We start from the raw sequence: 22,072 nt of genomic DNA on the forward strand, positions 1-22,072 counted from the left end.
ACACACACACACATCACAGCAGTATTACATATGGGTATGACAATGCTGTTGTTGGAGAAATGCAAAGAATGTGTTTAAAAGTGTTCCAAACATGGACTGATGCTGCCATTTGTTCTCAGTTTGACTCTGTGGCTGATATATCTGATGTGTCAAGCAATGTCACCCTAAAAAGTTACACCATGCACTTTGAGGTACCTCTGTGTGCTGCATGAATGCATGATCTTTTGCATGGTGTGTTGACTGCACAGTGAAAAGCATCAATGACTTCCATATATCCATTCCTTGGAAAGCTGAACAACATGAGTGAAAACTCTATTAAAAAAAAAACAAAGAAAAAGCAGAAACATTTCATTGATGGGATCAGCTAAATCAGAGCCCTCAGATATTTAGAGCAACTAGATTTTCTCTTACGGCACATTCTAGGTCTCAATTATGGAGTGACTTTGTCTTTCTGATGTTAATGTTAATATCAGACCTAATTTAATTTGGAGACTGGAATCCTAAAACAAAGGGGGGAATATGGAATGAGAAATGAGGAAGGAGTCAATTTCCCTACACAAATCCAGGACTTTTAAAGTGAAAGACAAACGGAGTTCACATAGTGGACCACCATGAAATAATATTGCTATCTTTGGCTGCTTTGGGGGAGGGGTGTTCTCAAGAGGGAGGCTCTGTGTTGACATGTATGAAGAAGATACCTTGTTCACCCACCATCTGTCTGCCTTGACCCACCACTTGGCAACGCAGAAAGCCGTTGCCCCACAGGGAACAACAGCCAGAGCACCAGTGCGTGAACTCTCTAGGTGCCAAAAACACTGGCCACCTAACTTGAGTATTAGTTCATCATCTTATTATTCTTACCAAGAAACCCGGGGTCACAGTGTTCCGGGTGCTCATAGCTGCTAAATTCTGTGGGTGTTGTTCCCTTCATTGACAAAGTGACAATTGTCAGGAGACAGTCGTTCCCTTCACTGACAATGTGTGAGACACAATCCTCTGTCATATTTCAAGCCCATATTCCTTATATGTGAATCACTCACAGCAACTTCCTTCTCAGGGATTAGCCGATACCAAAATTCTCCGGTCTGGGACACCCGTGAGTATCCGCAGCAACCGGAGCGCGTGTGTCCTGCGCATCCCGAGCCAAAGCCAAACCGGTCTAACCTACTCCCAGGGTTCTCTCCACCGCAGTGTCAGCCAGCTCATGGACGTTCAAGACAAGAAAGTTCTGATGGATGACTCGCTGTGGGAAGCCATCATGGGCCACAACAGTGGACTGGTGAGTTGGTTTCCTCATACGGGGCCTTTGCTAAATATCCCAGAAAAATACTGGTGTGGAACTGCCTGTACTTCGCCGAATGCAGCCCCATGGCACTCGCCTCTGAGCATTTACCCAGTGAGGTTTTAACAACTGGTTTACTAGCATTACTACAATTGTTTGATAAGCAGGGTAGGAACTTTGCCTTGTTCTGCTGGTATACAATAGATGCTTAAAAATAAATGCATATTGGTCGGGCATGGTGGCTCACAGTTGTAATCCCAGGACTTGGGTAGGCCGAGGTAGGCAGATCACCTGAGGACAGGAGTTTGAGACCTGCCTGGCCAACATGGTGAAACCCCATCTCTACTAAAAATACAAAAATTCTCCGGGCATGGTGGTGCGTGCCTGTAATCCCAGCTACTTGGGAGGCTGAGATAGGAGAATTGCTTGAACCCGGGAAGTGGAGGTTGCAGTGAGCCAAGATTGCACCATTGCACTCCAACCTGGGCAACAGAGTGAGACTCTGTCTCAAATAATAATAATAATAATAATAATAATAATAATAATAATAATGTGTAAATAAGCAGCAAACAAGTTATACTTCATAAACTTGGAGCAGAAGGTGACTGGAAACATTGGAATGGGCTTAAAACAAGGCATAAAGTACAAGCACTTGTTTTACTAAAATAAAAAATTTTAGTATGTCCACGTTTTACTATTGGTATATGGGTGGATGCAAAAAGAATATTTTGTATCAACAGGTGAACATGTTTGCTTTCCAAACACTTAGGAAATGATGACAAATGAGGCTGTTACTATTTATAAGCTTCATCTTTCATAATTTCAGTCCAGTGGGTACAAACAATTAGCTCTTTGAAAGGTAACCTCTTCGTAATATAATATTTATTATCAGCCTCTGAGTGGTTGCGATAACAAAAATCTTAGAATTTTTGCCAACCATCAAATTTCATTGTGCTGTCTTCTTAGATGCCTGCTGCAGTACCATTCCACTGGGCCAGTGAGAAAATAAACAGATAACCAGCTGGGAAGTTAGCTCCTCTGTTTACTCCTCTGGGGTAAAATTATCCACCTCCATTTCTTTCAATCATCTGCTTCTGTTTTTTGGATTTACACTCCTCTTTCTCCTCCGAGTCCTCACTCTTCCTGCACTGAAAAGTTGATGCCTTCCATGAAGCCTTTCTTGACTAATAGCAAATAATAAAGGGAGTTCCCTGGATCCAGGTTCCCTAACACTATAAAAAAATATACAGTCCTTCTCGCCTGTTCAGAATGATTATGTAATATATACATATCTATAATATGCATGATAAAATTACAGGCTGTTTGATGTTGTTGTAACTTCAATTACATTATTTCATTTCAGATCTAAAGTTTTTAAAAGGCAGGGATAATTATATTTGGTTGAAACAAGGAATTGCTAATTGATCATTTTTTTACATGCAAAACAGCAATTGCTACATGTTCAACATAATACATTGAAAGTTCAGATGAATTATTTCACCTAATCTTCACAAACTGTAGGAAGTAGGTTCTATTGTCATTCTCGTTTTTTTACAAAAAGAACTGAGGTTTAGAGAGGTGAGTGATTTAATGAGAGATTACACAGCTAGCAATTGTTTTCATGGGTTTAGGTTCTTAAAAACATCATCTGACTACAGGACTCCTATTTGTAACTATTATACTGTATTGTCATTTTTGCTTGCTTTTTACAGTACTAATAATGGGCAATGTGCAACAGGACTCAGTACAAGCTTTTGAAGGTGCCACTACTTGGCAAGTTATCTGTTTATTGTAACATTGTAACCAACATTACTAATCCTATTTGATAAATACAAAATACAGCACAAGAGTGGGAAGAAATGGAACACAAATAGCTTGCATTCTGGCTCTTCCATTTACTATTTGAACTAAATCTTTATATATGTGTGTATATATATGTGTATATATATGGATCACCTGAGGTCAGGAGTTCAAGAACAGACTGGCCAACAGTCTGTTCTTTTGTATTTTTGTATTCTACTAAAAATACAAAAACTAGCTGTGTGTGTATATATGTATACACACACACACACACACACACACACACACCCCACTCTACAGATGAGTAGACTGAGGTTTCTGAGGCTTAGAAAGGTTAAAATATGACACAATATAACCCTCAAACCAGATACACATTTTGAATTAGTCTAAAGTTCATATGTGCATGTGATGTGATCCTTTCAATGAGAAATTTAAGGCAAGGACTGTTGCAGACCTCACCATAGTGTTGAGAATAAAATGTTAAGCCTTTAATATTTATTACTTTTTACATATAATTGATATAACTATAAACTGATAGCAAATACTATTGATGGCAACTATTGTAGCCAATGATGATTGGCTTATTTTTCAGTATGTGGATGAAGAGGACCTGATGAACGCCATCAAGGGTTTCAGCTCAGTGACTAAGGAACACACCACATTCACGGACACCCACCTGTAAATGATGGAAGCCCGGAAGACGTAACCCTGGAATGCAACCTCTGCACCCCTTTCCTCCTGGGTTATCACTGACATGTCATAAATGCTGAAAAGCCATTGTTTATTATCCTATAATTATTTAAAGAAATGACTGTTTTCGAAAGCATTCCTTCTTAATAGAGGTCTAAGAAATGATATTTTTCTAGTTGTCTGAAATGAGAAGTAATATTCATATAAAAATACTTGGTTTGCTCTTATTTTGTGGAAGACAAAGTATATAATTGTCACTTGGTTCTGTTTGGCAGTGATGCTACTGGTTAACTGAATAATCAGTGCCAATTTCAAGATGGTCTACAGTTGTTAGAAGTAGTAAGTTAGTTACTGGCTCAAAAACTAAATGATTCTATTGAAAGGATGTCACTGCTGTTCATTTCTATCTGCCATTTCTGTCAGGGTTGACATAATCCTGCAAGAACAGTTATTCTAATGATCACAGCTGCTAAATGAAATCCCAAACTTTGCACCAGGTCAATAAACTTTGCTGAAGGTTCTATTTATTTACAATATATAGGGTTACTCACCAAACTTTTTGACAAGGCAACATATAACTTACACATAAATGTCTCTGTTCTTGCATTTATGAATTTTCCAAAAATCTAAGGAGTAAAAGGCTTATTTATACATTTTGAAGGGAAAACAAAGTGTTTCAATAGGAACACCTCTACTTGAACCAATGTTTTTATTTCACATATTTTATAGTTTTGAAACTCTAGTTTCTCTTAAAATTATCAATTCACTGAATATCAGAGAATACTGGTATCTTCAACTTAACACATTGCAAATGTAAACTACTGTTCTATTTGCAATATTTAACTAGGCAGCATGAAATTTTAAAAGCAAAAATGTATCTGTTCCTTCTAGCATTAACATATATACATGTAAAGACAAGACTACACCTATGTGTATATATATCATGTATATATTACTCTGTACTATATCCCTTTTTTTCTGGAGAACTACCCATTATTTTAACCATAGAATCATTAAGAACAGATGATATGCAAGAGTACCAATTCTCATGGTTCAAAAATGTCTGTCATTTGCTCTAGTTGGATTACAAAGTCATTGGTCCAAGTCCAATGGCAAGAAAAATTTTCTTGCAAATCATCCACATAAAATCAAAGATATTTAAATTTGCTCTTCATGGAAAACAGAATAAGAAAACTTCTCATCTTCCTTCATCCTTAAAGGTCTTATTGACCCCAGGAAAATATTATGACTCTAACACACAATACTCACAATACTTTGTGAATCTACACCCAGAGGCAGGCATAAACTTGTAAAGGGATAGTCTTACTTACTCTGCCTGAAAACAATGAATTATCCCAGGGCCCAACAGTAAAAGATTATGGACTTTTGGGGTATTGAGATTTCATCCAGCTCTGTGAGAGAGCAGCTCCTCAGACTGACCAAATCCTAGACAGTTTGCCAACCATAAGTGTCAAAAGCACAGGCCAATATTAAGCAGAAGTTCTACCACCTTATTAGAACTGCTAAAAGCAAAAACATCTGAAATAAATGTGCATATCTGACAGTGACTGTACATAATATGAAATATATAGTTCTCGCCAAGTTTTTATACTTTCTGAAATGAAAACATAGGATTGACTAGTTTACTGATTTTTATTCCCATATGCCGATTCTGGGACAATTAAGTTAAGGCTGGCACAAATAAGCATTAACCAAGGTTGTGTTCAGCTCCTGTGAGCTACTTAAGGTATATAGGGAAGGAGTGGTCACAAACTTGCATCCTAATCCTCGGTGGACTCTTCTAAGAATAGTTTGCTAGTCACAAAGCATAGTCCACAAATACGCTTTGCTTGATTCAGAAGATTGAGCTTATCCTGATTTTTGAAAAATTAACCAGGTACCTTTATCGCTGTGTATTTTTTAAAGCACAGTATAAACTTTTGACAGAACACACACAAAAAATACAGAACTGCAGGAGATTTTATCTTGGATCATTATCCATTTAATCATCGAATTAGGCATGAACTCAGCTGAATCATTTACATTTTGAGTCCACAGCTTAGGGCAGACAGAAGCCTGTATAACTTCTGCCCAGAACACTGTCCCTTGCTACATGCCTACGTTTACTTGTATTTATACATTTCACAGAAGAACCCTAAGATGTTGCTTTGCTATTTTAAGTGGTATTGCGTGCCGAGCCTCTATTATACGAACTACAGGCTCGCCCCTAGAGCTTCTGATTCGGTTGGTCTGGGGTGTGTGGCTGAGGCATTAGTACTTCTTAAAGCTTCAGGTGTTTTCATGTTGAGAGCCACTGATGTTCCATAATCTGGAAGAAATCATGTACAGGAATAATATACTACGCACAGGGACTATGCTCCTTGGCTCACCACTTCTCCCTTACAAACAGTGAGCAGTTCTCGATGAACCTCTTTCAATTTAAATCTCCTGACTCACATTTTATCAATTGTACATGCCACATTCTCAGCTTAAGAACTACCATGTTTTGTTATTCTTAACTGTTTGATAAGAGTAAACAGTTGTTTTTTTAATAAACTCTAAGAAATGTGTTTATAGATAATCTATTGTAATTTTCACTAAATGGAACCCAAATATGAATGTTATGGTATCATATACTGATGTAAAAATCATGCTGGCATCCATGAACAACCAGTAAATAAAACATCGTCCAGGTGGAAGAATTCATTAATAAGCAACTTAATTATTTCCCAGTTATCACAAATGAATAGTTGATTTCCAATGCGCAAATATCATGTAAACTAAAGATGGTTTGCTTAATAAATATTTAAATGTGAACTAATTCTGGCTTAATATATTTATTAAAAAATACTCGTAACAGCTCTGAGTTACACATAAATGATAAAATTATACCTATTTAAGAAAGTAGGATGTTCTGGATAATTTCTCAACCAACAATGTACATTAGAATGAACTGTGTACTATTATGTGTCAACCAGCAGAGATTCAAATTCAGCAGGACTGCAGTGGGAGTGAGGCCTGGGCAACTATATGTGTCTAAACCAGCCTGGATAAGAGCCAGGAACAGGACCACAGACTCTTGAAACAGGAAGACTTGGGTTCAAAAGTTGGCTCAGTAGGTAATAAGCTGTGTCACTAAGTTATTTATCCCTCGTGGGTCTCAGTGATCTCATCTGTGAAATGAGGATAACATCACTTATCCTATTGGTATGAAAATACTTCTTTCCGTGAAAATTACGATTCTGTTTTCATTTTTCATCAATCACACAAAGTACACAGATTCATTTCAACTTTTTTTCTTCCCAACAGCAACCCTAATGAGGTAGATATAATGAAAAAATTTAGGCATAATGGGGTCAATCTGAGAAATTAAGTGTCAGAGTAGACATAAACCACTGCTCTAACATCAAGGTTCAATCTCTTATAAGCAAAAGAAACAAACAAGATTTGACTTGTACTATAATGCAATCTAGTATAGTCAGTTTCCTTTTTATGTGATTCTATCATGTAATAGTTACTACCTTCTTTTTAATGGCCTTTATTCCTGGTCACTAGTCTACTTCTTTCTTTCATTTTCTTACTTGCTCACCCAACTTTCACGTAACTGTGAGAAAGAGGAGGAAGGGTGTAAGATAATTACAATCTTAGTAATTTTGAAATTATGCTTTGCCTAATACTTTCTTTCATTGATAATATAACTTATTTTCCACACATATTAAGTTCTCCCTCCCCCCATTTTTTTTTAAATCATGGGAAGAAGCAAAGAAATGAACAAACATATATAGCACACTTTAAACAGAACTGTTCCTTAAATAACTGAAAACACATGGTCACAATCATTTTTATTTAATTGATAAATAAATACAAGAGAACTGTTGTGAAACCACTGGCAATATAGTAAACTTTAAAGATTTTATTTCAACTTCACTCACTTACATTTCTTGGAATGGGGATATATACATTATTCACCAATAAATGCTAATGCTTTAAATTTATAATTACCCTATTTGTAGAAACCTGAAGATCATTCCAATTAAATGAAAAAAAATTGTACAAAAAAGTTCTTTTGCTCTTACAATTCAAAATACATTCAAATTCACATTCTTACAGCAGCCAAAACCTTTAACCCAAAATTCAGAACTGCAGTTCCACAAGTGAATAAAATAGTGTTTTAATTTGATTATCATGATTGTTAACACTGAAAAAAAAATATGGTGGTTCCTAAAACAAGACAGGTTAGCAACTGGTATGGCTTTCCCTTCTGGGCACTCAAAGCTTTGCCCTTGATTATTTTTATTTCATCTTTTCAAACACAGACAATTGCTCCAACTTGAAAGTTTCAATGGAATTTTGGCATTGAATATTGCTAATGCTTGCTAAGATTTAAGAACTCCCAATGATGAGAATCAGAAAATGACGCACGACTAAATTAAAATCATCCTGAAAGACTTACTACATAGTGGTATCCGGTATTCAATATCAATAGTGTTTTTGAATAACATGTTTTTCACAAACATAGCACCTCATCAAATATCTGGTAAACACTTTGCAATCACAATAAGGGTTGGGAGACCAAGTTCCAAAGACAATTATGTGATTCACTTAAAGGTAACATTGCAAGACAAGTCTCAGGCATGATGAAGATTAGGAATGCAGTCTGCTGCTTCCCATGCTCTAAAGGGATGCTCACCTATATGGGCACCATCCTATTAAGATGTGGTACTATGTTTCCAAACCAATAAAAGTAGGTAAGTGTTAAAATGGACTCCTGCTTTATAAATGATCTGTTAAATGTACTTGTAAAATTAAAAAAATTTCCAAAATGTCAAAAGAGATATGATTATTGTATCTCATTATCCCAAGTAATTCTGTTAAAAAGATACTAAATGAAGTCCAATTTTATCTTGTAAAGTTTTAGTGTAAAAACTGATGTATTGAAATTCAGGAAAGTTTAACTTTCATCTAAATGTAACAAAACAACTATTCATTTTGGTGAGTTTTCACAAGCTGTACTCCTGACCTGAAGAATCACTTTTTTTATGCCGAGGAGATGGAGTAGTCTTTGTAGGAGATGGGGACGCAGTACCAGGGGAGTCAGTTCCTCCATCAGAAGTACTTGGTGATGAGACCAGATACGGAACTTTCTTTCTTCCAAGGAATCCTCCCCCTTCAAATCCTCCTTTCTTCCTAAACTCTATTTTATTTTCATTTTCGTCTTCTGATGACCTTTTCTTGGATTCTGAAAAACCTTCAGCTATTTTATGCACTTCCAATCCACTATCCAATTCTCTCAAACTTTTTATTTCTACTCCAGGAGACTTTCTCTCAGATATATTACATTCCCCTGTCGCCCCTTTCACTTCAGCTTGTATCGGACCCAAGTTACCATTTTCAGGGACAGCTCTTTCTACATTTCTGTTCAAATTAATAGTCTGGAAGTCCCTATAACTGTGAAAGCTCTCAGTCCTTCTTGCCCTTGCTAATAAAGGACTTTCTCTGTAAGGCCTCATGGAACCATAAGTAGCTGCTTCATGGATGGTATCATGGTGCTGAAGCTGAAGGCTGAAATACAGTTTTTAAAAATGACAGTTCAGATTTCACTCTTTGATTTTTCAGGAACATGTTAAACAACCAATAAAACATACTACATAAACATATAAAGTGTATTATATCCATATTTCTCTTTATAAAATATACTTATCAAGTGCTCTTTATTACATAGACGGTATATAAAATTACTAATGCAAATAATACCATCATATATTCACAGACATGCTGAATTTTTGAACAGCGAAAAAAAAGATGGGAGGAAAAATCCTTGAAACTAATATGAAACCAACATAATTCAGTATTTAGCCCCTGGTTCTTCAGACTTTGGAATTTATCAATATCATAACTAAAAAGACATTACAGAACTTTATATTACAAGTACATAATGTTTAAATGTAAGACTAGACAACATAATAGAATCACAGATTAATACTGTCCCTGAGACGGGACAGTAATTAAAGCTTCACATACTAACCAAGGTGACATGTGATTTTCCTAATTTCCTTTGAATAAATTCTTGATCACATAATAGGCTTCCAATTTGGCAGCAATTCACAAAATAAGTTAAAAGGCAAAAAATGTTTTTCTATGAAAAGAACCAGATATGCCTATCAAGAAATTTAGTAAAACTTAAAAAATTAACATAATGTCTGAATTTAAAATGTACCTTGAAAAGTATGGCTTTCTAGAACAACTATGTGATTACAGTATTTCAGTCAATTTCCCCAAAACAAATAAATTTTGTTTATAATACCCAACTCTTTAACCTACCTAGAATTTGATTCTCGTAAGTGGCTATGCTGAACTACAGAAGTTGCCGGACTGATGTTAGGAGTAGCACAGCGAGATGTGCTCAGATCACACTGATCCAGTAATTTGAGTAGCTCTTCTTCAGTTGGACCACCTACATCTTAGGAGAACAAATAGTCGTCATAATTGCTTATGTGAAAAGTTTAACCTCGTGACAAAAACATCTTTCTGCATGAGAACCTACCCTTATCTTCACTTTTGTTAACCATATCCATAGCAGTGGTCAGATCCCACATTTGAATGCTGCCATTTGTATGGCCTGTGAACAAGTAACGCCTTGGTCTCGAGCCCATCCTACTGGATCCTTCACATTCCCTCACTGTAAATGAAGATATTGTAGTACAGTCAACAGCCTGGATCTCACATATTCTGCAAAAGAAAAGCAGAAAGAGCCCTGATGGGAATGAGCAATTATTTAAAAAGAAGCTATGAAACTAAAAAGGCAGAAAGAAATAAAGAAAGCAAACATGGTATACTAGAAAAGACTTTTAAAAAATCATTTAAAATTTATGTGTAAATTTTTAAAATCTGAAACCAGAAGAAATACATAGTTCTATGGAGATAGCCCATATTGTATCCATCATTAGGATAATATTCTTAACTTTAAAAACAGATTTTTATGGCTATTTGATTTTCATAAAAGATAAAAAGAACCTGAGAGAGAACAATTACTATCCACATTAACAAATGAGGAAACCAAGGGATAACATCAGTAAATCATTTTTCCAAAGTCATGTAAGGGCTACCTGAATTGTACTTGGCTGAATTAGTTATCCCAGCCTCCTTCAGAGTTGAGGGAGTTTATTAAAAAAGAAAAATCGGTACAGGCAAACACAAGGTCAAAAAAATAGACAAAGAAAAAATACCATCCACATGAATCTGAGAAACATACAGGAATAGAGTATGAAGCTTAGATGAGCTTCCTAGTAGGCCGGACAAAAAGGAGGGAAAAAGTTAATTCCTACATGCCCACATGTAGTGATAAAGACTATCCTAGTCTCATTCTTGATCTCAAGGTTTGTGAATACAGAAATAAACAAACCAAAGTATTTTTCCTGTACTCTCATGCAACAATCAACTCTAAGGAAAGTGAAAGTTTATCTCCAAATGCCCTTTTAGTTATGTGGGCTCTTGGCTGGATCTAGAAACCAAACTGACACCACACAGACTGACAAGAAAGAAGTATATAGGTTTTATTAGTTTTACATGTACATGGGAATCTTCACAAGAGAGTGAGGCCCAAAGAAGTGGCCAAAGCAAGATGCTTTTATACAATTAGACAAAGAATGATAAACTGGAGAACAAATGACAGGATAAAGAAAATCTGACTAGAGGCAGTACATTTCTAACGGAGTCACTAGAAGATATGTATATATTATATATATAGTGGGACAATGCAAAGCTAGTGGAAGGTAAGCATATTCACTCAGGTCCACTGCAGCCCCCAGTTCCCACTCTCTTGTCCTGGTACAGGGAGGATAACACTCCCAGAAAATCTTTTGGCTTGCTGCATGTAAAAAAAGAGAGAGGTCAGCTATCCCCCTCTGAAATGACAATTTATCCAATGTTTTCTCCTCAAAATAATCAATATACCAATTTGGCATATTTTGGAGTAGAATGTCCTTCACTACTTCACAACAAAAAGGGTTCTGTGACCAAATGGGGTGGAGGGGTTCACCAAACACAAAGCAAGCAATTGATTCTCCAGCAGACACCAGCTAAGTATCCTCTAACTCAATTTAATTCTGACACTGTCTGTCATATCAGCTAGTGTGACAGGTAGAAGACTCAGTCTCACAAAGCTGAGCTCCACTTCAAAGGCTGATCACAAGCCTCAGGTTATTTTGCCTGTGCTTCTAACTGACTGACTGTAAATCAGGGTTCCCACAGCCTCCTCCTTAGGTTCAATTAATTTCCTAGAGTGGCTCACAGAATTCAGAGAAAAACTCGCATTCACTGGTTAATTACAAAGGGTACAGATGAACAATAGATTCCCAGGGTAAGGTGTGTGGGAAAGAGCATGGAGCTTCCATGCCCTCCCTGGGCACGCCACCCTCCAGAACCTCCAGGTTTTCAGCTACCTGGAAGCCCTCTGAACTCAGTTATTATTATTATTTTAATGGAGGCTTCATTACATAAGCATGATTGATTAAATCATTGGCCATTGATGATCAACTTAGCCTTCAGCTCCTCTCCCCTTCTCAAAGGTTGCAGGGTGGGGCCGAAAGTGCCAATCTTCTACTCCCGTCTTGGTCTTTCTGGTGACCTGCCATCAGTCAACTCACTGGCATACAAAAAGACACATCATTTGGAATACTTCAAGAATTTTTGAAGGTATATACCAGGAAGCAGAGACAAAGACCAAATACATATTTCACAATATCACACAAAGGAAGTTTTTAATATTTTGCCAATATAAAGTTTGAAAGAATTATTTTCATGGACATTATCAGATTTTAAAATTCCCCCTTCTTTTAGCTGCTAGGGTTTTTAAAAATCATAAATAGATGATGAATTGTCAGATTTTATTCCTGTATCTATAAAGATGATCATAATTTAGTGAATTACATTTATTTTTAAATAATATCTGTAAATTGATTTAAAATGTTCAACAACCCCCTCTTCAGATTCCTGTTAATGTTTCAAATAAAACAAATCAACATTTGTATGCATATGAAAACTTGGGTCTCAGAAAATACCCTCAGAAGCAAAGTTTCTCTCTGACCTGCAAGGCAAACCATAGAGACAATCTTCTTTTTCCCCAAGGTGGGTCAGAGAAACCAGAACCCTCTTTCCCCAAAGCTAGCCATGAAGCATAAAAATATTACCCTAACATTTCCCTATCTTTCTGTGAACAGCTGGCCATAAAGAAATTAAGGCCCTCACTACAGAGGGGTTCTGCCCCATCCCTGGGAGAAAGGAACGCCACACGGAGACAGTTCCTGCAGGATTTCTCTACTCAGTCTATTTGTGTTAACTTACACCTTTTTGTCCAGTCACAGTTCTACATGGCTGTCCTTGCGTTTTCTAACCTAAGCATAAAAGCAGACACTTTTCCCTCTGTCTTTGGGTCTTCATTCTGAAGACTCTTGTGCCATATAAAGCTATAATAAAATCAATTTGTAATGTTTTCTCCTGCTAGCCTATCTTTTGTTATAGGGGTATCCACTGTGACCCTAATGCTTCTACAAAACAAACATAATTTTGCTCTTTTTTCCCCCTATGGAATAGATTTTTAAAAATTACTCCTTTATATTTAAAATTTTCTACAAGGTTTTTTTCCTGCTTCCTTTAAATAAAACCCTTTCATTTCACTTCTCACTATTAGGAGCCTGAACTGTCCTTAAACAAAATCTTTGGTTCACTATAGCTTTATAAAGGGCTGATTTTCTATTCAATTCTACAGAGTAATTTCTGCATGTTACTTTTGTAACTATAGCTTTTCCTTTGGAATCATAAACTTAAAAAATATAAAATTTGTTTTATCATGCAGAAATTGTAGTTGATTATAACACACTGTTACTGTTAGAAATAACTGAAAGGGGGATATTAGAAATAACAGAAGAGGGGATATTAGAATTGAATAAGTAAATATGATATACTACATTGTTAGAGAATGTTATACCAGTTTTAATAACATTTCGCAATTTCTTCACTGAATATGCAGAGAACACTAAATCACAGTAATTTAGGGAATCTGAGATAATGAATTTTAATCTAAAAAATTCACTTCTCAAAGAATTTATTCATCAAAATATTAAGAGATATGTTGAAAATGCAACCATAAAATTTTAAAATCAACAGGATTAGTAACATTAAAATGAAAATCAAATGATTCTATACCTAGAAAACCCCATAGTCTCTGCCAAAGGCTCCTAGATCTAATAAACAACTTCAGCAAAGTTTCAAAAAACAAAATCAATGTACCAAAATCAGTAGCATTTCTATACAGCAATTATCATTAAAACTGAGAGCCAAATCAAGAATGCAATCCCATTAACAATAGCCACAAAAGAATAAAATACCTAGATATACAACAAACCAGAGAGGTGAAAGATCTTTACAACAAGAATTATAAAGCACTGCTCAAAGAAAGCAGGCAACACAAACAAATGGAAAAACATTCCATGACCATGGATAGAAAGAATTAATATTGTTAAAATGGCCACGCTACACAAAGTAATTACATCAATGCTGTTCTTATCAAACTACCAAGGATATTTTTCATAGAACTAGAAAAAACTATTTCTAGGCCAGGCACAGTGGCTCATGCCTGTAATCCCAGCACTTTGGGAGGCAGAGGTGGGTGGATCACGAGGTCAGGGGATCGAGACCATCCTGGCTAACACGGTGAAACCCCGTCTCTACTAAAGATGCAAAAAATTAGTCGGCGTGGTGGCATGCGTCTGTAATCCCAGTTACTCAGGAGGAAGAGGCGGGAGAATGGCCTGAACCACGGAGGCAGAGCTTGCAGTAAGCCCAGATTGTGCCACTGTACTCCAGCCTGGGCGACAGAGTGAGAGTCCATCTCAAAAAAAAAAAAAAAAACTATTCAAAAGTTCATATGAAAGAAAAAAAGAGCCCAAATAGCCAAAGCAATCCTAAGCAAATGAACAAATCCAGAGACGTCACACTACCCAACTTTCAACTATCCTACAAGGCTACAGTAACCAAAACAGCATGGTACTGGTACAAAAACAAACACACAGACCAATGGAACAGGATGGAGAACCCAGAAAACAAAGCCACATACTTGCAACCACCTGATCTTCAACAAAGCTGATAATAAACAATGGGGAAAGGACTCTCTATTCAATAAATGGTGCTGGGATTACTGGCTAGCCATTTGCAGAAGATTCAAACTCAATCCCTTCCTCTCACTACATACAAAATTCAACAGAAGATGGATTAAAGACTTAAATGTAAAACCTAAAACCTAAAACTGTAAAAACCCTAGAAGGAAATCGAGGAAATATCATTCTAGACATCAGCCCTGGCAAAGATTTCATGACAAAGACTCCAAAAGCAACTGCAACAAAAACAAAAATTGACAAGTGGGACCTTATCAAAGTAAAGAGCACTTGCACCACAAAAGAAACTATCAGCAGAGTAAACAGACAACCTACAGGATAGGAGAAAATATCTGCAAACTATGCATCTGACAAAGGTCTAATATCCAGCATCTATAAGGAACTTAAATCAGCAAGTAAAACACGACTCCATTAAAAAGTGGGCAAAGGACATGAGCAGACACATGTCTGGAGGTTGCAGTGAGCTGAGATTGCGCCACAGCATTCTAGCCTGGCAACAGAGCAAGACTCTGTCTCATTCATAAGTAAATGAATAAATAAATAAAATGAAAACAATAACCTTCCTAATGGACTCTTTATAGGAATTTTACTTTTTTCATTTGTTTGACATGCAAAAAACTTTTTCCCTGCAACTTTTAAGTTCTGGGCTACATGTGCAGGATGTGCAGGTCTGTTACATAGGTAAACATGTGCCATGCTGGTTTGCTGCATAGATCAACCCGTCACCTAGGTATTAAGCCTGGCATCCATTAGCTATTCTTCCCGATGTGCTCTCTCTCTCCATCCTCCGTCACCCTCAACAGGCTCCCTGTTGTGTGTTGTTCCCTCCCATGTGTCCATGTGTTCTCGTCGTCAAAAAAATTTGTTTTTAAAGCAGAGAAATGTTGAAGTAAAATCTGAGGTTATAAATAATAATTTTAGAAGAAGTAAAATTTCAGTCAAAAGGAAGAGGAAATTAACTTCTACTGTACATCTATTATGGTTAGGTACCATGCAAGATATTACACGTTTGAAATTTATTTTATCCTATGATATCCTGCCGAAGTCGTTGAACCTTATTTTATAAAGAAACTGGGCTAAGGGAAATAAAATAACTTGAGTTGCATTTACATAGCTAGTAACAGGAAGTGTCAGAATTAGTTCAGCAAAATCACTATGTTCTTTAAGTTTGAATAGAAAAGAAAAGACTAAACAGAGGAATACTGCCAGTGCCATATAATGGAAGCATAAGGGCAGCATTCACATACAAATACTGAGGAGACCGCATAAAGACAGGAATCCTGCTCTCACGGAGACAGATAATTTCTCTCCATGTTAAAGTAGACAGAAATTAGTCTAAAATAGAAAATAAAACATGGGTGCTATGTCGTAAGCTGTGCCAAGATTAATGCACATTAGTGTTATTAATTACTATTTGTCATTTTTATTTTAAAAGGGGATACTAAATGTCAGGAAATCTGTAATATGTTTTATTTGAGAAACATAAATAATGTATACAGATTTATATGGGATGGAAAATATTTAAGTTCTAGGTTTTTTAAAGAAAGAAACTGCTTATAATAACAAAATTAGTAAGTATTTATGTTTGGCCATGAAAAAAAGTTCACTGTGTTCTTATTCTATCATTAGTCCCTCCTAACTGTCCACAGCATCAGTGAAACTCTTAAATCCCAGAAAGTAAGCATAACGTATACTGTCTTCATTTTGAGTTATGATTATGAGATAACAGACTCCTCTCCCAACAATTTGTTTCTACTAGCAATCTTTGATCAATACGTCAAATTATGCCATATGTTTTGTAAGACAAAAGGTGGCTTCCGAATACAAATATTTTTACAATAAAGTGTTACCTTTTTCCAGTAGATGAGAGTCTTACAAATAGTTTGTTGGTGATGGGAACAACTTTCTGGATAAACACCTGTTGATCGTCTCGCTCTCCAAAAGGTCCTTGATCAGAAAACAAAAATGTCAAAAAATTAAAATTTTAGTTCTTTCATTTTACAAAAGGAACATTACTCTTAATACAAGAAAAGAATTTCTCATACATACCAATATGGTATCACATTTCAGCTCACAATCAGACATGGAATAAATGTATACAAGTACTTCAATTTGCATTAAAAATTTTTTAAAGAAATACACAATTATTTCTAACTTATATTTTATATATAACTAAGGCTGTAAAAGCTAAAGGAAAAAATGTCCTAAGGTGCTACGTTAACAGTACTAGCCGGAGACCTGTTAAGATATTTACTATCTTTGGGGATGTGCTTAGATTCTTATAACTTAAAAAAGACATATACATCAAGTCATTTCATGTACTGATTTTACTTTTTTGAGAAGACAACACAGAAAATCTTAAAATATAAAGTGAAACTTCATCAGATGGAATGTAATTAGTTGAAGCTTCTGTTAACCACATTTCTTCCTTTAGTATTTCTTCTTTTTAAGGATGTAAATTAAAAAAACACACACAATTTTATATAAAGTAATTGGTAAACCAAAAGAGAAAAACAAAGTACAGTATGAAGACTAAATTACAGCATAAAATTTACTATTGAGTTGCACCCTGAAGCTTTTCAATCTAAAATGAAAGATTCAATTATTTTCACTTTATTGTATTTGGCAAGACAGATAAATAGCCTATTATATTTTAGAAAGATCCTGAACAATAACGTAAAGAAAAAAGTTTTTGTTTAAAACTTAAACATAAAATTTTAATAATTCTCTTTTCCCATTATACATAGTAGCTAAAATAGTATCAACTTACAATTCATAAAAAGTATTGTAAAAAGGTTTACAATAAAATATTTAAAGACAATACATCCCAAGTTATGTTACACGAAACATACATGTACTTAATAAATGAACCAATGTCATCTTTATTAGTTAGCAAATACTTACACCATACTTAGCATGTGCCACCGTAAATGCTTTCCAAATATAAACTCATTTTAATCACCATAATAACCACTTAAGGGAGGTGCTATTATTTACTATCTCCATTTTAAAGATGAGAAAAATAAGGCACCAAGAGATTACTTAACGAAAGATCTCATAGGTCTTTATATGATGGAAGTGGAATTCAAACAAACCTAAGCTGTCCGGCTCTTCACTATACTATGCAGTTGCTCAATTACTGGAACTTTCTGATCTCTAATTTTATTAAAATGAAATGACAGTCCTCATTCAATAACTCATAAACAAGGTTAAAATAGTGACCATGAATAAAATAACTCAGAATAAAATAACTAGGAATGAGAAGACTATAGAACTGTATCTTCTCTCCCCTTGAACCTCATATTGACATGAGACTGACCCATAATCTATTCTTCATAGCTTAATTCTTTGCCCTCTATTCCCCCACCTCCCATTTATAGTTTCCCTTCCCAAATTGGCTCCTTTCCTTGGAATACAAAATATCCCCAGATCTTTCTTAACTTTAATGAGGGAGAAAGTTGGAGGAATAAAAAATATGACCTTTGATCGCTTCTCGGCCTTTTGGCTAAGATTATGTGTATAAATATGACCTTTGAACTTCCTTGCCTTCCAACTAGCTCCATTACTTCTTTCTTTCATGGACACCTCCAACATCTATTACCCCATTACCCACCACAATGTAGATTCCACCTTTACCACTCTACTGAATCTGGACTCTACTCTGTTCCACTGATCTGTATGTCCAATGATCTCTGAGGATACATATATTTTAAATACCACTATAAAGAGGAATGAAAAACCTCCCTGTCCTCTTTATCTTACTGGGTTTTATAATTAATTCACAGGGCTGTTTATAAATATCTTTGTATTCACAATACACATGCTCTCCTTGAACAATACATCTACTCCTAGGGCTTTCAGGTGCTTCTTATATGCAGAATACTCATAAACATAACTTCTAGTTAAGGTCTTTCTCCAGAGACCAGGTATATCTTCACACCACAGAATAGTATCCATATGTACAATCACTCAAAATACGTAAGTCTGAATTCATCTTTGTTTTCAAAATAAGTTCTTCTTTCTATATTTCTGTATTTAGTAAGTAATACTCAGCTATTCCATTTCCCAAGAATCCTTAGGGTCACTTTAGACTCCTTCCTCTCTCATGCCTGCCACATCTAGTCAATGACCACCATGCACTTTGGTTAATAAATTCCTCCTTTCTGGTTTCCTTGTTTTACTCTCTTAAGTCTTCACTGTCAAGTTTTCTTGCATGCTCTTGAAAGATGAATTATATATATTACAAATCTAGTATCATTCTCAAAATTCTTCAAAAGGTCCCCATTACTTACAAGATAAAATCTAAATTTCTTAGTTTGATGTATAGATGCCTTCCATGATCTGGCACGGGCCTATTCACCGAGTATGTCTTAGTATTCTTACCCACATATCCTATAATCTAACAATTAATGACCTTCCTGACATTCTCCAAACTTGCCAAGTTCCCCTGGCTTCTACCCTTTTAACTTGCTGTTTTCTCTGCCAGGAATGTTCCAACCCTAGAATCTTACACACCCGACAAATGTCTATCCTTCATGTATCAGTTCAAACATTAAAACCTCTATGAAGTGCTGTCTGAATCTCAGCTTCTGTCAACATTAAGTGGGGTATCTACCTCCTAAATTGTCAAGAAGATTAAATGAGAGCATATATTACAACCTCTAACACAGATCCTGGCACTGTCTCCTCTGGGTTCTTTTTGACCTATGCCTTTAAGCAGAGTTCCAAAATACAATTGTTTCATTTAATTCCTACTGCTCACTACATCGTAAGTTGATGTTCACTGCACTTTTTAAAATGTCTAGTATCTAGAACACAAGCACTCAATAAATATTTGTTGAATAAATAACAATATAAACTTCCAGTGCCTAGCATCATGCAGAGAACTGGGATTACATAACAACTGTTAAAACTGGTAACACTGCATATTTCTCTTTCTAAAAATCATAAGGCTGTGGTAGTAGAATTCTCTTAAGTAGCTTATAAGGACAGTAAGATTCTTTCAAATGGGGCCGGGGGTGGAATGATCTCTATGAAGATTGTGTATGTGTATGCACACGTGTGGATGTGAGTGCCCATGTGCACATGTATGTATGGTGTATAGAGAGAAAACCTAAACTAAACTTATACACCTTTTGCTGAAATCAGAGAATATCAATGGAGACACGCTACACTGTTTCATAATGAATATTACCATGTCATCAAAATGACTCTCATTATATAGGAACATTTTCAAGCTTCAAATTTTATTTTCAGTAGATTAATAAAAAAAATTTCAAATATCAAATGTACACAGCTATCACAGTTTTAATAATAAAAGTAGCTAACGTGAAGATGACACTCTTTAAATGAGGAAACATTAATAAGAAGAAAAATGTGCTCTCCTAACATTTTAATGAAAAATGCTGCAATAAAATAATTTCGTGAATTTATAGAATTTAATCAGAAAAATACACTAAAATTCTGTTTAGAATTTCAAAATTTAAATGAAAACTTTGTATTTAAAACTCGTTTTTATGGTTTTATTAGTTGATATGCTTCTTCTGAACAGCTAATATAGTACCTAAAAATGCCCTAAAATAACTCACCTATGTCATTTCCAGAGGAATAGCTACCATGACTTTCTGTCTCCTCCAGGGAGAGTATCTTGAATGACGCTAAAGGAGTAGAACCTGGTTGAGTAGAGATCATTCCTCTGAATCGTGTTACTGTCCACGTCCGGACATGATTATTATCTGCACAGACTAGCAAAGAAAGAGAACACAAAAGAATGCAAAATTACTTTTAAAAACTCATTTTAACTTTTTTCACAATCATCTACATTAAACACATCAGAGTATAAGTGGCAAATGACATATTTATCTTAAAACTATACGTAATTTGTATCTACTTAACTGAGAAAACTGAGTATGCTTTACCTTGCTGAAAAATATAAGGTATGTCAAGTAAACCTACAGATCCTCATAAAAATAGCTTGTAGGGTATAAATGTAGTAAAGGGTAAAAATAATGTGTGTGTAAGAAAAAAGATGCTGAATATTGTCCTGTTCTGTGGGTAAACTACATAGTAAACAGTTTCCTGGTTTATTTTTCCTAACTATAGAAACTGTTTCTGCTTATGCTACTCAAATATTAACCTAGATCAGGACTTATCGAAAAATTATTGGCACAAATGACAATTGTCAAACATCTTAAGCAATCAGCTATTTATTGCCCACTCATCATTACATTAAGGAAAATTAAGATTCTATACTAAAGCTGAGCAATATTTTTATACAAAGAAAGTCTGCATTTAAAAAACATGCTCCAATTAGTTTTATTTTGCTAACAGAATATTAACTGAGCATATACTAAAATGTCTCCTAATCTATCTCTACTTTTTTTTGTCTGAGTAGATACTCTATTTGAAAATACACACCATAAAATGTATTACTAACGCAAAAACTACTTTTTTGGCATGCTTTAATAAAAAATATACTAATTTTGCCATTCATGATTTTAGAAAATCTGTTATTATTAGCAATGAACTATGAACTCATCCGTAAATATTAGGAAAGTCTCCAAAATTTCTTATATACACACATACATAATATTTACTACCAGGTAAAAATGTGTTACATATTTTACAGTTACACATATTTTAAACAAAACTTTAGAAAGAAATTTAATTTTGGCAAATAGAAATAAGTAACAACTGTGTACTTTCTATTCTTATGTAACAAAATTCTCAATTGCTAGACTGTCAGTTTTCTGGTGAAAAAGGAGACATTTTGTCCTAGGCTATTTAATTTCATGGGAAATCATTTCCTGATTTCACTACTAAGCTTACTAGGATTCTGAAAAATAATTTAAATATTGTTAGTTGATTCAATTGGACAACTATGTCAATTTTGCTAATATCGGTCATCATCCAAAGTTTTTCTTTAAGGGATCAAACTGCACTATAAGGAAAACAATGTCATTACATATGTGTTAATATCCACCAGGTGGCAGAATAACATAACTGAGTATACATAAAATGCTCCAGATTTTTTCTTAAAAAGGATATTTCTCTTGATAAACTTACATAAGTTTCAAACCTACATGAAATATCTGATGTTAAAATACAAGTTTTACAAAGTAGTTCCTTG

At 35.2% G+C, this 22,072-nt stretch overlaps 2 protein-coding genes across 2 annotated transcripts in view; one reads left to right on the forward strand and one right to left on the reverse strand.

The window, feature by feature from the left end:
- Positions 1 to 3,764, forward strand: part of USH2A (Usher syndrome 2A (autosomal recessive, mild)) — an 813,932-nt gene extending 810,168 nt beyond the window's left edge. The window contains exons 70-71 of the mRNA XM_011987398.1: positions 1,058 to 1,279; positions 3,675 to 3,764. Of these exons, the coding sequence (XP_011842788.1) occupies positions 1,058 to 1,279; positions 3,675 to 3,764 (312 nt within the window). The remainder of the gene's footprint in view (positions 1 to 1,057; positions 1,280 to 3,674) is intronic.
- Positions 3,765 to 7,603: 3,839 nt separating this feature from the next.
- KCTD3 (potassium channel tetramerization domain containing 3) overlaps positions 7,604 to 22,072 on the reverse strand; it is a 76,425-nt gene continuing 61,956 nt past the window's right edge. The window contains exons 13-17 of the mRNA XM_011987402.1: positions 20,532 to 20,687; positions 16,794 to 16,890; positions 10,317 to 10,501; positions 10,094 to 10,232; positions 7,604 to 9,334 (exon numbers count right to left, since the gene is read on the reverse strand). Coding sequence (XP_011842792.1) covers positions 8,773 to 9,334; positions 10,094 to 10,232; positions 10,317 to 10,501; positions 16,794 to 16,890; positions 20,532 to 20,687 — 1,139 coding nt within the window. The 3' untranslated portion in view covers positions 7,604 to 8,772. The remainder of the gene's footprint in view (positions 9,335 to 10,093; positions 10,233 to 10,316; positions 10,502 to 16,793; positions 16,891 to 20,531; positions 20,688 to 22,072) is intronic.

The sequence above is a fragment of the Mandrillus leucophaeus genome, unplaced genomic scaffold (genome assembly GCF_000951045.1).
Source record: "Mandrillus leucophaeus isolate KB7577 unplaced genomic scaffold, Mleu.le_1.0 Scaffold309, whole genome shotgun sequence".
NCBI classification, from domain to species: Eukaryota; Metazoa; Chordata; class Mammalia; order Primates; family Cercopithecidae; genus Mandrillus; species Mandrillus leucophaeus.